Source organism: Populus alba, chromosome 1 (assembly GCF_005239225.2).
Source record: "Populus alba chromosome 1, ASM523922v2, whole genome shotgun sequence".
NCBI lineage: Eukaryota > Viridiplantae > Streptophyta > Magnoliopsida > Malpighiales > Salicaceae > Populus > Populus alba.
The window spans coordinates 26,121,765-26,138,938 of NC_133284.1; the positions used below are offsets into that span (position 1 = coordinate 26,121,765).

The 17,174-nt window shown below is 34.2% G+C and overlaps 1 protein-coding gene across 1 annotated transcript; it reads right to left on the reverse strand.

The window, feature by feature from the left end:
* Positions 1 to 14,426: 14,426 nt before the first annotated feature.
* On the reverse strand, positions 14,427 to 16,425 carry LOC118047005 (calmodulin). Its single transcript, XM_035056143.2, has 2 exons — positions 16,180 to 16,425; positions 14,427 to 15,102 (listed from the first exon to the last, which is right to left on the reverse strand). The coding sequence occupies exons 1-2, from the start codon at positions 16,253 to 16,255 to the stop codon at positions 14,729 to 14,731; spliced, it is 450 nt and encodes a 149-aa protein (XP_034912034.2). The 5' UTR covers positions 16,256 to 16,425; the 3' UTR covers positions 14,427 to 14,728.
* Between the last annotated feature and the right edge of the window lie 749 nt (positions 16,426 to 17,174).

Sequence of the window (17,174 nt, forward strand, 5' to 3'; positions counted from 1 at the left end):
ACCCATTTGCTGTCAGAAATAGGATAAATGATTCCATTATCTAGAAGCTTAATGACTTCATTTTTCACTACTTCTTTCATATTAGGATTAAGCCTTCGTTGCATTTCTCTAGAGGGTTTAGCATTTTCCTCCAAATAAATCTTGTGTGTGCAAATCAAAGGGCTAATTCCTTTTATGTCAGCTATGGTCCATCCTAATGCATTTTTGTGCATTTTCAGAGTCTGTAATAACTTACCTTCTTGATGTGCATTAAGTTTGGAAGAGGTTATTACCGGAAAAGTTTCATTTTCTCCCAAAAATGAGTATTTGAGATTAAATGGTAACGACTTCAATTCAGGTTTTGGTGGTTGAACACTTGAAGGTATGGGCTCAATTGATCGTGGCGGCAATTCTTCAATTTGTGGTCTCCAATTGCATGCCTTTGATTCCTGAAAGTAGACCATTTGCAAATCATCAGATTCATCAATCTCAGTTTCACTGGAAGTGGTTTGAAATTGATCATGAACTAATTTTTCAATAAAGTCCACTTCCTGTAAATCATTATCATCTCCAGGTTGCTTGTAAATGTTGAAAATATTCATCTCCAATGTCATGTTTCCAAATGATAGCTTCATCAGTCCATTCCTACAATTAATCAATGCATTAGAAGTGGCAAGAAATGGACGTCTTAAAATGACAAGAATTGAATTACATGCTTCAACAGGTTGTGTATCCAAGACAACAAAATCCACAGGATAAATGAATTTATCGACTTGTACTAACTCATCTTCAACTATTCCTCTAGGCACTTTTACAGATCTATCAGCAAGTAAAAGAGTTACAGAGGTTGGTTTTAACTCACCTAGATTGAGACTTTGAAAGACTAAATATGGAAGTAAATTCACACTAGCTCCAAGATCAAGTAAGGCTCTTTCAATTTTATGTTCTCCAATAAAGCAAGAAATTATAGGACAACCAGGGTCTTTATATTTCAAAGCATTATTGTTTTGAAGAATGGCACTTACTTGTTCGGCTAAAAAGGCTTTTTTTTCACATTCAGTTTTCTCTTCACGGTGCACAGATCTTTCAAAAATTTAGCATAGAAAGGAACCTGTTTAATAGCATCCAACAAAGGTATATTGATCCTTACCTGTTTAAAAGTTTCAAAGATTTCAGAGTTGTGATTGACTTTCCTTTGTTTGGTCATGGCATGAGGAAATGGAAGTGCTGGCAGGGAATCAGCCTTCTCTTTGCAATGTTCAGGTTCAACCCCTTCCTTACCCTTAGAGATAGACTCATCATCTTTCTCACAAGGTTCAAGAATGGGTTTTTCAATAACCTTACCACTACGAAGAGTGATGACTGATTTGACTTGATCCATGTGTTGGCTTCCAGAACTACTCGCATTTGCATTGTATTGCCCCTTTGGATTTTGTTGTGGTTGAGATGGAAACTTACCTTTCTCTTGGAAACTGAGAGCAGATGTTAACTTTGCAAGAGTATCTTTAAAATCTGTCATGCCTTGAGCAAGTTGAGTGTTGAGTGTTGAGTGTTGATTGCCTCTTGCTTTTCAATGAATGCATGCAATGTTTCCTCAAGATTTCTTCTAGGAGGTGGAGCATAAGGAAGTGCATATCCATGAGAATTTTGGAAATTATGGTGTGCTTGAAACGGTGGCTGTGAAGTTTGTGCATTGTTACTATCACTCTTCCAACTGAAATTTGGGTGATTTCTCCAACCAGGGTTATACGTTTGGGAGTATGGGTTATGGTTGGGTCTTTGGAAACTATTTAAAGCATGGGCTTGTTCATGGAGGCATTCTTTAAAAGAAGGCAAAGTTGGACAATCATTTATTGAATGTTCATTGGTTTTGCAGATTTGACACACAATGTCTTGAACAGATTTTAATTGACCACTTTTTTTCAATTCAAGTGCTTCGACTTTTCTAGCTAAAGATGCAAACTTGGCTTGGAGGTCATGATCTTCCCTAAGGTTGTGCATACCTCCACTGGATATATGAGGTTGACTTTTACTTGGTGCCTCATAAGTACCTGTGGTGTCCCAATTTTGAGCATTTTCGGCTAGCAAGTTTAGGTACTCCATTGCTTCATTAGGGTATTTATCTTCGAAGGTTCCATTGCACATCAATTCAATCATTTGCCTATCTCTAGGTGTTAAACCTTCATAAAAATATGAAATCAATCTCCATGTTTCAAAACCATGATGAGGGCAAGTATTAAGCAAATCTCGATACCTATCCCAACATTGGTAAAATGTTTCTCCTGGTTTTTGAGTGAAAGTGATGATTTGTCTTTTGAAAGAGTTTGTTCTGTGAGACGGAAAAAACTTCTTTAAAAATTGTTGTGGCATTTCATCCCAAGCACGAATGGATCCTGGTCTCAAATTTTGTAGCCATGTTTTAGCTTTATCTTTTAATGAAAAAGGAAAAAGCTTTAATCTAATGGTGTTCATGCTACAATTTGAGTCATTATAGGTATTACAGACCTCCTTAAATTCCCTTAAATGCAAGTATGGATTTTCTAAGTCTAAGCCATGAAAAGATGGTAAAAGTTGAATAATGCCTGACTTAAAATTAAAATGAGATGCATCAGGAGGGAAAACTATGCATGAGGGTGCACTTGTTCTTGTGGGATTCATGTGGTCTCTAAGTGTTCTCATACGGTTATTCTCATTATGAAGCGATTGATTATCTTCTTCGGCCATATTTTCTGAAAATGATGAGGATACCCTACAAAGTCGACCACTTAATGTACGTGACCAAACTCCCATGCACGTGTAAGAAGACAATAAAAGGAAGAAAAGAAAAGAGAAGAAAAAGAAACAAAACAAAACAAAACAAAACAAAAGTTAGATAAAATGAAAAGTGAAGAGAGAAAATAAATTAAATATTATAATTTATACAAGAATTTACCTCCTCGGCAACGGCGCCAAAAACTTGACACGACCAGAAGCTTGATGTCTTCTCCCAAGTGCAGGAGTGTCGAAGTAATAAATAACTCGACAAGACCGGGGTCGAACCACAGAGAGGTTAATTGTATAAATTATAAATAACAATGCAACAATAACAATAATAACGATAATAATAACAATAGTAGTACTAGTAATAGTAATAATAATAATAATAATACTCAGTACATGGCGTTGTTATACCTGAGAATGATCTAAAAGATCGGGTCACAGGTTTCCACCTATATACTGAGTTTATGAACAGATAATAATAATAATAATAACAACAACAACAACAACAACAATAAACAAGAGAAGGAAGAAATTAATGAGAACTTTGAGTTGAAAGATGTAAGGATTAAACAACGATAAAAATAAATGTCAAGGTTAGAGGATCCACTAATGGTACTTCAAACAAGTATAGTATAAACTCTTATTACTCAATTGGAAACCACACATAAAGGAGGTTCCAATCAGATTATAAATTGTTAACATGATTACATTAGTTATCTTATTCGAATAAAGCTAATACTTGTAAATGTTGGCAAGCATTCATGATTATAACTTATGTTAACAACAAATCAAGTTCCTTTCATAGCTCAGGTGTCGGTTATACCATACAGTATGGGCTATGAAAGTACCAAGTATTTGTTGTACCAAGTGTTATACAACATAAATCTAGATTAACCATTTAACAAGCAAAGTATTAAAAGTGAACAAGATAGCAAATATAAAACATGTTAGTATCCAACGTTAAGGTCCATGTTAAGTTTATATTATACTTATTCTTACACCATTAGTGTACCCTTTTCACCTTGACATAATTAACTTAGCTAAACATAATGAAAGAAAGAAACATAGATGAACAAGATAAGAACATAAATGAGAAAGAAGTTAACTAAGTAAAGGAAAGGAAATGAAGTGCATAAACTTGATATTAATGAAAGCAAAACATAAGCAATACAAAGAGAGAAAGCAAGAGCATGATCTTGATCTGGAAACCAAGATGCCTCAATACATGGTAAGTGCCTCCTTTTATAGGCCAAAATTTGGAACTATTGATTTGTTGACTAATTGATGAGTGGGTGGCCACATCTTGACTTGCTGACAATCCTTATCTTCTTGTTTGAACAAGACGTCATTTCTAACATCATAATTTTCCCAGAATCCTCAAGAATGTTCTAGGAAATTGTCTCAGCTTTCCAACAAAAAAAAAGATGGGGTCATTTGGACTTCTAGAACTCAAGATATGGGTTAAACACTAAATAGTGTCTGGGCTGCAGGACAGCTTCGGACTTCTTCGTTGTTCCTTCAGTTTGGACTTCAAAACGGCCTTTTTAAATCTTGGGCTCCTCATGAAAGTTGTAGGCCTTTGTCTTACCTTTCCATCCATATAAAATGGACCTAAATCCGAGATCTAGAGCTCCAGATATGATCTAATTACCGAGCAATGTTCCGGTTTGGACTGCACCGGCATCTCTTTTCTAAGTTTGGCCATCTCTTTGTCCTTTCACATTCAATATTTAAACTCATCAATCAATACTTTTATTTATGTGATAGGCCTGCATTTAAGATGAGCATTTACCATAAATTAAGGTATCTTATAGTATCAAACTTGTTATTATAAAACATACTTTAGTTAAGGAGTTATTGATACTTCAAGTGCAAAATGATGATATAAAATCTTGATAAACATGCACTTTTAAGTACTAATCACTAGCCCTATCTTTTTTTTTTCTTTGTGATGCACCTTATAACCCTTGTATATCAGATAGTGCACTTTTTAGTCATATCTCATCTTCCTCTTTTGAGTGTGCTTTCTAGCCCCCATCTCCTAGAGAGTATGTTTTCTAACTCTATTTCTTTCTTTTCGAGTGTGCTTTTTTATCCTCATCTCCCGAGTAGTGTATTTTGTAACCCTACCCTACTTTCAAGTGTGCTTTCTAGCCCTATTTCATCTTTCCCTTCCAAGTGTGCTCTCTAGCCCTTACTTCTCAAATAATGTGCTTTCTAACCTTATCTCTATCTCTATGTCTCATCTCTTCTTGAGTGTGCCTTTAAACCCTCATATCTCAAATAGTGCACCTTTGAGCCCTATCTATTATCCCCGTAAGTGCTTATTTGAGCACTCATCTCCTAGATAGTGCACCTTCAAGCCTTATCCTGTCATCTCTTTAAGACATCTATGTCCAAATCCTTTCACTAGGTAAGTCGTATTTTCCAACTGGGCAAGTCGCCCATCACAATGAGACTATTTTTGTACTTTTCATCTAAGCAGGTCGCCTATTACAATAAAACCACTTTAAAAAACCTTCGTATTTTTCACCACTCAAAAAAATCTTTGTATTTTTCCACGTAGGTAGGTCGCCTATTACAATAAAACAACTTTGAAAAATATTTGCACTTGGGCAGGTTGCCCATTACAATGAGACCACTCGAAAAAAATCTTTGTATTGTTCCACTTAGGTAGATCATCCATTACAATGAGATCATTTTGGAAAAACCTTTGTCTTTTTCATCTGGGCAAGTCACCTATAACATTCTCATTTCTGGGATCAAAGAAATCAATCATACTAATGAAAATTATGGGGAAATTTATTTTTTTTTTTTTTGCCAAACTCATTTAAGGATTACTGAAATTTTGGTAAAGTCTCCCCTATACCAAGAGGTCCCAAGTTATCAATGATTTATCCTACACACATTTTATACTCATTCCATAATCATATCATAATTATATTGTATCGCAATAACAATCATTCATAGGCACAAGCATAACAACTCACATATTCATTTTATTTCCTATTTAAACACATATGAAATTCATAATTAAATATAGATAAGCAACATTAATATTACAAGAATAAAATAGTAAAATCTTATGTCTCGACATTTAATATAAGGAGATACTATTACAATTCAAGTCATATAATTACTTAAGGGCAAAATACATTAGCATTCATTTAATTCCTAATTCATATAAAAAGGAACTAAAGAACCTAGGACACTACTCCTGGCATGAATGTGAAGGACCTACAATATCAAAATGTTGGAATAATTATATTAAAGGTAAAAATATAGCAAAGATGACACACACACACACACACACACACACATATAGACACACATACTCAATATTACACAATCATAATTGTCCTGAAATCCACACTTAAATCTTCCTTTACTATATCTGGAATTTATCATTCCTGAATTCATTTATTGTTTCCCTTTCATAAATATTACCAAATGTTCTTCACTGAGAACACCCATTTTGTTACCTTGTCCCAAATTTTTGGAAGGTCACTACCGACACTAATAGTTCCCATCAGTATCATTAGTCACCCTTACCTGGACCGACTAATCAAATCTTTGATAATGTCGACACCAACTTAACTGACTGATGCCATTAACTATTTCCAACCTGAAATATTCAATCAGTTTTCAGCAACACCTTGAAGATATTCCCGGTAATGTCGATGTCAAGAAACCTTCACATCATTAGCTTCCTTATTGGGAAGCTAATCAAGTTCTCCTAAGTTTGCCAGTACCAACATTATATGTTGGTATCATTAACTATTCTTAACCCGAATAATTAGTCATGTTCAATATTCCTTAACTTTCCATCAGGATCATGCCGATGTTATCAAATCCTGCTAACATCATTAGCTACTCATATTCAGGATTGACTAATCATATTCAGAGGTTGTTATTTTGAATTCATAATTATAGTTTATTATTTGTAATCAAATATATAAGTCCATAAACAAAATCAGATTCCATTCCACATCCATATCATCATATATTTTCTTTCTTTGGCTTTATCCGCAAGTGCTAAATTCAAAATAAAATAGAATACTAAAATCACTATTTTTTAAAAAGAGTATAGGTATGGAACACCTACCTGCCATAGAAGCTTGGTTCGCACTCACTTGTTGTTGTTGTACTCCTTCTACGGTTCCTCCTTAATCCACAAGTACACCGTATTAATTCATATTAATTTAAATCTTGAAAATAACAATAGTAATAACACCAATGTTTACTCTTCGTTTTCCATTGTTTTTCTTCTATTTACCTTCACATTACTACTCTTAAGACTACGATTCATTATTAAATCATGGCGCACATTACCAAATTCAATTTCAAGTATGGTTTATTCACTTTCGGTGTCAAGGCATGACGTTACAGAATTCATGGAAGGAAGGAAACCGGATCCTACCCCTATCATGGCTAAATTTTCCTATTTTGTCAATTTTGTTGAATCTGCCAGCAGGGATGGCAACTCAACCTCTCATACATTTATGTATATCTAAAGCTTTAAAGCTCTAAATTAAGCGAGGTCAAATTCATTGGAAAGCTAACATCCCCAACTATAATTTCTAAGCAGAGATTTTCCTCATATTTTGTCATTTTGAGGCCCGAATCCTCTCTAGAATGGAGGTGAAGAATCTACCTAAATTTCATTGATGATTTTAAAATGAGATTTCCGCTATCCTCACTTCCCTTTTTTTCTTCTACGACAATCATTTTCTATGTTTTCCTATATTTCATGATTCCTCCTATGCTAAAATCATGAGCTCTTCCCGTGGCTAATAATTTTGTTTCCGCTTTACGTAACACGTATTTGACTCGCAAAGTCTCCTATTATCAAGTTTTCATTTTTTTTCCCTATTAGTGTGCTTTCCATTACAACTAATTCATGCATCAAGAACACACAACATACCAGAATTCTTCTTTCCCCCCCTAACTTGGCTCTTGGCCGAACTAAGGGTTCCCTTCCTCTTTTTATACACTCATTCACCTTATTTCATCATTGTTCACATCATGGCAATATGTTTCAATATTCTTATTAAGCAACAAATAAAAATCAAAATTTCTCATCTTCCCCTCTAACCCATCATGGTCAGCCACTCTTGCCCTTTGGTCATTGGTTTTGCTTTAATTGTTTTGTATAATTTCATCTTTAAGGCAACCTATACTACTTTATTCCATTTAACTCCAATCATTCCTACATTTCCCCCAAAGTTCACTCAAAACCCCTAATTTTTAAACTTCAAATTGGTGCTCAATTCTTAATTGAATTTAAATTGGTTTTCACAATTGGTTTAGAACTTCATACTAAGAGGAAATTTAGGTTTAAATTCTAGTTTGATTGAGGATTTTTAACTCCTTTTTCCTTTACATGTAGCTGGCCCCTCCACCCTTTTCTCTTCACAAATTTTTCATTTTTCTTCTTGCTAATCCTTTGCTTAAGGTGTTTTCTCTGCCTAGTAATCTAAGACTTGCATAGGTTTCATAATTTAGGTGTTTTCTCTTAAGTTTGGTGAAGGAAAAATCTGAAATTTTTCCTCCTCATTTCTTTTCACCATGTTCGGCCATAAGAAGAAGAGAAAAGGTTCTTTATAGTCCCTTTTTCTTTTAATCACACTTTGGCCCTTTTATTTCATCTCTTTTACAATTTGGTTCTTTTCTTATATATATATAAGGAAAAATCCCTCCTAGAAATTTAATTGATTTAATTTCCCCTAAACATTTAACCATCTCCAATTGTTTTTTTGTAAAGTTTTATTCTTGAGTTTTACATCACCCATGACAATTTGACCATTTCAAAATCTTTGAATTTTACCAATAAGCATGTTGCCTGGTACAACCATACCACTTCAAAAAATCTTTCATAAATATCATCTTTTTCTTACAAACCCTATCTTCTTTTTCCTTTGGGTGTGCTTTCTAATCCTCATTCTTCGAATAGTGCACTTTTTAGCCCTATCTATTTTTCCTCTAAATGCGCTTTTGAGCCCTCACTTCAAATATTTTCAGAAGGATTGACCATTTCTTGATCTGATGAATCCATTATATCTCATTTCTTTTTCTTCTTTACAAAGTTTATTATCTAAAGTCTCTTATGAGACTTTTTATCGTAAACATTGTAAAAAGAGGGGCAACTGCCATAACTCATTTGTAAGTCATTCCCCAAATTCACCTTTTTTTTCTTTCCAAAATAAAAATAAAAATAATAGCAAGAAGACTAGTACTTTAGCAAAAGCAAGTTGGGAGGATTTCAAATGAAGAAAAAAAATCAAGTTGGAATTTCAAATGGAATCTGGAGCCTAATTGTACCCTATTTTACCCAAAATTAAGGTGACAATACAGATTCAAGGTCAAGTTACATGATAACTGGACAAAGTTGCATAAAAATTAAGCCCGAAGATATAATTAGATATTTGGTAGGCCAATTTTATTTAATCTTGAGCTAAATCGAGAATTTAATTATGTTTAAGAATTAATTTGGGTCCAATTAAAGGATTTAATTAGATTCAAGGACTTAATTATACTTTAAATGGGTTAAATTAATTTTATTAGGGGTTTAATTGGTGAAAAACTAAGTTTGGGAGCCTAATTTTGGCATAATTGAGAAGATTAGAATTTTAGGAGACCAAAATTAATTTTTACCAAGTCAATTAATTCAAATTAAGGGTAAAATTATAAGAAAATTAAAGTTTTTGAGTCAATTAAGGGCTAAATTGAAGAAATCCACAGTCAAGAACTTGTGTAAAAGGCGTCGAACTATGGGGACCAAATTGGATGAAATCAGGGATGAATTTAAAGAAAATTAAAAGTTTAATGATTAATTGAGAGTCAATTTGCATAAATTCAAGATCAATGATCAAAATAAAAAAAGGCATAAAAAAAGGCATTGAAGTTCATCAAGGGGAAAATTGAATAAATTTGAAAGTTTGAAGCCAATCAGAAATGTAATTGAAAGAAATCATAAACAAATGACTAAAATGAACTTTACCAAAATAGTGTTGTTTTAGTTAGTGTTCATCTTCTTATTCATATTTTCGTCTGAAAAGACTGCTCAAGGAGCAGCCTTCCCAAAGCATTTTAATGATTCATCTTTCTACCAAATTTGACAAAACTTGCACGCAAACGATGGCCTGACATCTAACTACACCACAATGTGGTTCGTTCTGGCCGATTGACAGCATTGCCCCAAAGTAGCCAACCCAACCAGCTTTTTTTGTAGTAACTCTTCCAGTTCATGATGGCCACTTTGAGCCAACGGTTAGGATCCTTTAGGGTTAAATCAAGGGTCAAGATTTGACACAATAAAAGATAAAATATCCCTCTTCCACCCTTTAGAAATAGGGGTGGATTTCATGGCCTAAGGGAGAAGAAATCTAAAGCCAAAGTTTAAAAGGAAAAAAAAAAAAAAAAAAAAAAAGCCCCTACCCTTATTTTTCCAGCCTCTTTCTTCTCCTCCTCCACCATTGATCTCAATCACTCTTCCTCCTCCACTGTTGTGTCCTCACTCACCACAACCTCAGAACCATTGTGAGTCGCCAACACCACCACCACCTGAACCACTTCACCTAAGGAGCAGCCACCATAAGCTTCCCTCTCTCCTCTACAAGCTTTTGCTTCTTCCTCCCACAACTGACGTCGACCACCATTTCTTCCACCAACGCCTCCTAAGCCATCAGCTAGACCTCCTCATCACAGCCATGATCCCTATGCCAGGCAACCTTCCGCCCTTTCTTCTCCTTCTTTTTCTTCCCCCGTAACCGCTGCATACAGTATTTATTTTTGCATACAGCGACTAATTAATGAACATGGTCATTAGGTTGGGCCAGCAACCACGTGGTTCGTGGGATGGACCTGTTCCAGCGCAGCCCATATGGTTGGGTCGGGTCCATCCCACTTAAAAAAAAAAAAAAAAAAAAAAAAAAAAAGGCTTGTTAGGCCGCTAGTCGGGCTAGACCCGTTTCGACCCATCCTGGATGGTTGGGCCGAGTCCAGACCAATTTATAATAATAATAATAATAATAATAATAATAATAATAATATATTTAAAAAAATAAAAATAAAAACTCCAAAAAGTTTCTAAGGGTCATTTCAAAATATTTGTGATTTTCTTGCATGTTTTTTCAATAATTTTGCATAGTATCATGTTGTATATTTACATTATACGATATAGATCTAGTATTAAAATACCCGATTTTCTTTTGAAAATTTTCTTAAAAAAATTAAAAATCTCAAAAAAAAAATTAAATTAATTTCCTCTTTCAAAAACAAAAAAAATATATATGTTTTCTTTTCATGTATAAAGCCAAATCCTAAAAGTTTTCCAAGTATGTTTTCATATAAAAAACAAAAAAAAAATTGCATAATTATCACATTTTAAAAATGCAAAAAAACAAAATTGATATTGTAACTAGTTTATGATTATCCATTAGGATTAGAATTTGATCAAAATATCAAAAACTCTTCACTAATTATTTTGTTCATATTAGGGTTTCGATGTAGACTTTAATTTTTTTAAGTGTAAAACTACACAGTAGAGTACATCATCAGGTATTAAAAATACAAAATGCAAAATAAATACAATGCTAAAATTTAGACTTTAAAACGGTTAAGATTTAATCTGATAAGATAGAGACTTCCTCACAAAGAGAGATCTGCATTTGACTTTAAAAAAAGACCAACGAATAAAAACTTGACTTGGAATAACAATCAAACAATAATACAGCTTACCTTAGATAAGGTGTACTGGAGGTAATGCATCTTTCTCTTAAACAACCAGTCCCTTCACAGACGATAAGTTTTCAAGTAACCATAATACTAGATGACGACTCTTGAACCTTATAATCATAATTTTATGATTAAACACAAAACCATTTTTCCTTCCAACAACACATGTCTTAGGAGGCTCATAGTACGTCGTTCGACGTTGCCCCGCAATATATGAAACAATCATGTCCCTTAATTTCTTTAAGGTTGATTTTGACCCTTCACAATTGATGTATATATGGTACAACATGTTTGAGTTGGCTTTGACATGCTTATTCAATATACATGGTACAGCATGTTTGAGTTGGCTTTTGACATGCTTATTCAAACATTAATTATGACATGATTAAATTGGTTATGTTCTCACTAAACCTCTCTCATCATTTAAGTTTATGTTTTTACAATCCAAGCTAAATGTGGTGTCGTCCTCTTTAACTTGTGAGGGAGTATTGAAGCAATATGATAAAATATAATTCTAGGCTTATACCTAGTTATTTGTTGTATTATAATGTATATATTATATTTGGGTCTATTACACAAAGCCCATTAAGATTAGCGCTAAGGTGAGTTATTTACATAATGCATTTATGCATATTTATTATTAAAGATAATATAAGACAACAACTATAAAATTATAGCTCATAAAAATTTCTTCAGGTAACTCTCCCAAGCTATTTCTCTTCATTGTTCTACTATGTCAAATATTATTTTTTTTTGGCATGTGTTACTTCAAAAAAATCTGAAATGTACATAAAAGGCAATATATTCCACAAATAGTTCCATTCCACCCCTAGATCAAATATTATATGATTTATTTATTTATTTTTATAGCGTTGCTTACATGCATTAGTAGAATGCATTTGATGATGAACGGACAAATAAATCACATGAAGAGTGACGAGGTCGAACTCTAGAGGATCAAGCATTCTCGAAACTTGACTCGCTTACGTCGTTTCTTTGCACCTTTATCTTTGTCCTTCTTGGAGATAACAACTTGTTTCCTCTCTTCACTTTTCATTCTTCTTTTTCTGTACGGCAATAAAACCAATTCAAGCTATTAGCTTCAAATATGGGTAGAAAATACGTAGTTTTTGTTTTTTTTTGTCTAACCCCTTTTAATATGTATTTATTATGACTAAATTCTCCGGGAGAGGTAACAACAGGTACGAATAATGATGCTTTTTTTCTTGTATAGTTGTATTGGATCAGTGAAAAGAAAAGGCGAATTTTTTTAATGATAATATAGATTAAAAATCTAATTTTAAAAAAGGAAATCCTGCTAGGAACCAAAAAAAAAAAATCAAAGAAAATGATACTATTTCAGGGGGGAAAAATCATTCTGATGCTGAATGCATATGATAATGTAACTACTGAAACCCTCGTCACTATAAAATTATAGCAAGATTATTTGTGTCAAAAACCAATCAGAAATAAGCATTATTGAATTCTCTCATATTCATCAAGGGAAAAAAAAACTGAAGAATGCAAATTATGAGGCTTCTTTTGTGGGGGGCAAGACGTGAAGAAAAGGCATCAAATTAGCTATTGCTAATAAGTAATATCTTCGAAGACATCATTTCCTTTTATTGTTCTAACTGTTTTCACGTATTTGTTGATTTAACTGAAGAAGAAAACATTGCAAGGACGGTATAGAAATCATGACTCACAGTAAAGTTCAAAGAAAGGCATGCATTATCAGTTTATCACATCATAACGGTTTTATTTTTTTATTTATCACAGCAAAAATCAGAAATTGAACTTGGAAGATTCGAACTATGAACTATTTTTAAAAATTAAAAAAAAATGTATTCTCCCTCTGAAACCGAATTGTTTTGGACAACGATACGCTCACTTTGAACATTCGTTTTTGAAGGGGGCAACGCAGAAAGGAGCACTAAATATTCCAACACCACTCACCAAGAAACATCAAACCCGGGCTTAACTTTAAAATCAACAGGAAATCCACGAGCAGGGTTTTCAAACAATTACGACGGGGATCATTCAAAAAGAATTAGATACCTGTCTTGAGACACTCTCGGCGGGTCAGGAAAATCCTCCAGCCATAAAAAGGTTAGGCCAGGGATTAGATAAAAAAGTTATTCCTCATTCCGCTGGAGGGAACCAAAAATATCCTCTTACATGTGACTTCTAACCAGTGTCCTGTGACTTTGTGAGCTAGCGAATTTGTTTCATGGGCCCGAAGGAAAAAAAGGGTGTTTGGAAGCCGAACTTGTTTCATACCCTCTAAGAACAAGAATCCAGAGAAACAAACAGGGATGATAGGCCCGACCCAGCACGTAGGCAAGGATTAATACTTTTTACATGCATCCCATCTGTTAGGTTGGACTCAAAGAACAATGTTGCGTGCCATGATGGTCATCGGCCGAGGCCAGGCAACTGCACTAGCTGTCCAGACACCTTCTCCAGGACAAGATTAATGAAAACTCAAGGGGCTTATAGTAAAAAAAAAACAGTTTGAAGTAGAAAATATACCTCCAGGAAATGCCAAATACGGCGAATGGCTAGCAGAGAAACTCCACAGTCATGCCATCTCAGGCATTGTTGAATAGGGGGTTCAGATAATCATTCTTCGCTTATTGAACAGCTAGCGCAGTTGTCTAACCATGGTTTAAGAGATCGGCCCCCAGCCACATTAAAGTTTGTTTCCATAGAGAAGGGGAGAGGGGCAAATGCAATTAAAGTCAGAAACGAATTGTCCTACCATATGCAGCTAAATTGTCTTTTACATCGCAGTTATTGCTGTGAAATTTAACAGATGAGCAACGGCACTGCATCAGATTGCATGAAATTATGGCCGAAGACATATTAAATCACAGAAAAATGTCCAAAAACGCCACATACATGAAAAGTGACAATGAAGTTTGAAATATCAACAAAATTAGTCATCCATATGAAAAAACATCCAATTCTCCCAATTGATCTAGGTTCATAATACCAAAAGTAGAAAGAAAATGTCAAACACCAATGAAAAGATACTAACACGCCAAGCTACTGAACAAGAAACAGAGCAAACAAGTAGACATTATGGAAAAGTGCCACAAAACAATGCAAACAACAGAACGGACAACCCAAATGAAGCCAATGACACCAAATGAAGATGTCACAAGGGGAAATGGAATTCTCATCAAACTTATCTGCCCCGTTTCCCTTTTGTGTTTTATGCATCAGATTTTGGGTTATGGGTGAGTGAACCTCACTTGGCCATCATGACTTTGACAAATTCCTCATAGTTGATCTGACCATCACCATCCACATCAGCCTCACGGATCATCTCATCAACCTCCTCATCTGTCAGCTTCTCCCCGAGATTTGTCATGACATGACGCAGCTCAGCGGCAGAAATGAAGCCATTCTGGTCCTTATCAAAAACTCTGAAAGCTTCCTTGAGCTCCTCCTCAGAATCAGTATCCTTCATCTTGCGGGCCATGAGGTTGAGGAACTCAGGGAAGTCAATGGTACCATTCCCATCAGCATCAACCTCATTTATCATGTCCTGGAGCTCTGCCTCAGTTGGGTTTTGACCCAATGATCGCATCACAGTTCCCAGCTCCTTAGTAGTGATGCAACCTGTGGTAAAATCAGAAACAATTATCATATTGCTATTGCTAGCCCTTATCAATTTCGGATAATGAATACCATTCAAAACAAGTCCTGATGTTGATGTGTTCATAGAGGACTCATACACAAAAATCAACAAATTGCATGTGGTATCATAAAAATGAAAGGGCAGAAATCATTCGAAGTGAAAAGATGGAAACATATATGCATATCCACCACAAAGAACGCACATAAATCATAAATAGAAACGAAAATAAGGATTCTAGCTGCATTTACAGCAAGATATACATAGAAAAGCAGACAAATGCAGATCAAGTTCCAACCTTTTATTACTAAAAAAATAACACGGCAACGTTTTAATGCCATAAATATATGGGTATGGGGTTATAAAACACAATAAACTCGGAAAGCCGCATAAGCACAAAACTTAGACAAAACGCCTAACATGATATAACAAGCATTGAGAGATATCCAAACATCATATGGCAATTATTCCTCTGGCTGCTGCTACAATTCAACGATCAAATAAAGTAACACCCACCCTCCATCACTTCGCCTGTCGACTCTCTGGCAACATTTGAACCTCAACTTTAATCATCAAACACAAAAATCCCTACAGTTCCAACAACGATTTGCCAAAGCAAGTTTACCAAAGTTTAAATCCATCAACATTTTCTCAAACACAAAAGAAACAGCGCAATAAATTAACAGATACATCATCAGTCTCATCTCTACCGCAAATGCAAATGATTTCACACAAAGCAGCAAATAAAAATTCCACTTCAAAACACATAAAATCCATTTTCAAATTGTCTAAAAACCGGTCAGCCCGACCCGAACCAAAACAAAATATTAAAAAAAAAAAATCGCGATCAAACCCTAGCACATTTCGCAGCAGATCCTCAAGGAAATGAAAAATTCTATAAAAAAACAAGAGAAAGACCAATCGATGTGAATATAACGCAGAAGAGAGACAGATCACGCTTAAAAAGAAGAAAAAACTGCAATAAAACGAGAAAATAACAGAGGAAACAGATCTAAGAAAGAAAGAGGTGACGAAATAAGAAGAGATCTAAGAGAAGAGACCATCGCCGTCCTTATCGAATAGGCTGAAAGCTTCCTTGAACTCGGAGATCTGGTCTTCGGTGAGCTGATCGGCCATTTTTGTTTGGAGACTGGAGAGAATGAAAATATCGGGGAGAGAGAGATGAATAGAAAATAGCTGGAAATGTGGTTATAATAATAGAGGATGATGATATTTGCTGGCTGGTTTTCTCGGTGCGGGCTTTGATAAATCTGACTCTTGGCTTTGGAAAATAAATAGGCAATGGAGAGCGTCTACGTGGGGTTTTTTTCTTTATATATATATATATATATATATATATATATATATATAAAGGAAATGTGCCCTCGATGGTGGTGTTCCGCATCTGATTCTATCTCATCCGCACCTGATAATTCCTTTCCCTCAACTCCTTCCTTTCTCCTTTACCACGCTACCCCTTCCAATTCTTCTTTCTCAATTTTCGCTTTTTCTTTTTTCTTTTTCCTTTATTTGGTGAGAGTTAAAAATGGTAACTCTTGCAGTAACAAGACTTCCCAATTTATTATAAAAAAAAAACTATCAATTTACTTTATACGGTGAATGAGTTTGTTTTTGAATTAAAATCATTATATATTCTATTACATATTAATTTGGTTAAATCAGTATATATTATATTTTGGTGATTAGTTTATTGGTTAATTAGAATATTCATTCAAATATCTTTTTATTTTAAATTAAAAAAAATATATCACTTGATAAATACTCTGAATATCTCTTTTATGAGATTTAAGAACTCTCTAAGATAAAGTCAGTAAAGTAATAAATATATTGAAAAGCATTAAATTTCAAGAATAATATTGTTTTTATGTTGAATATGAATGCAATTCATGTTTACCATGTAACATTAATAATAAATAAAAATATCTTATGCATTAACAAGGGAAAAAATAATTAGGAATTAAGACACTTATTGGACCTATAAACATTAAATCATGTTATTGGGCTAAAAAAAAAAAGCTAGAGCCCAAAAGGGCAA

Bases quoted from the DNA above. Each gene is read 5' to 3' on its own strand.
- LOC118047005 (XM_035056143.2), bottom strand. From the start codon at position 16,255: ATGGCCGATCAGCTCACCGAAGACCAGATCTCCGAGTTCAAGGAAGCT. The intron at 15,103-16,179 runs GTCTCTTCTCTT...ATTTTACCACAG, and splicing joins ATTCGATAAGGACGGCGATG to GTTGCATCACTACTAAGGAG.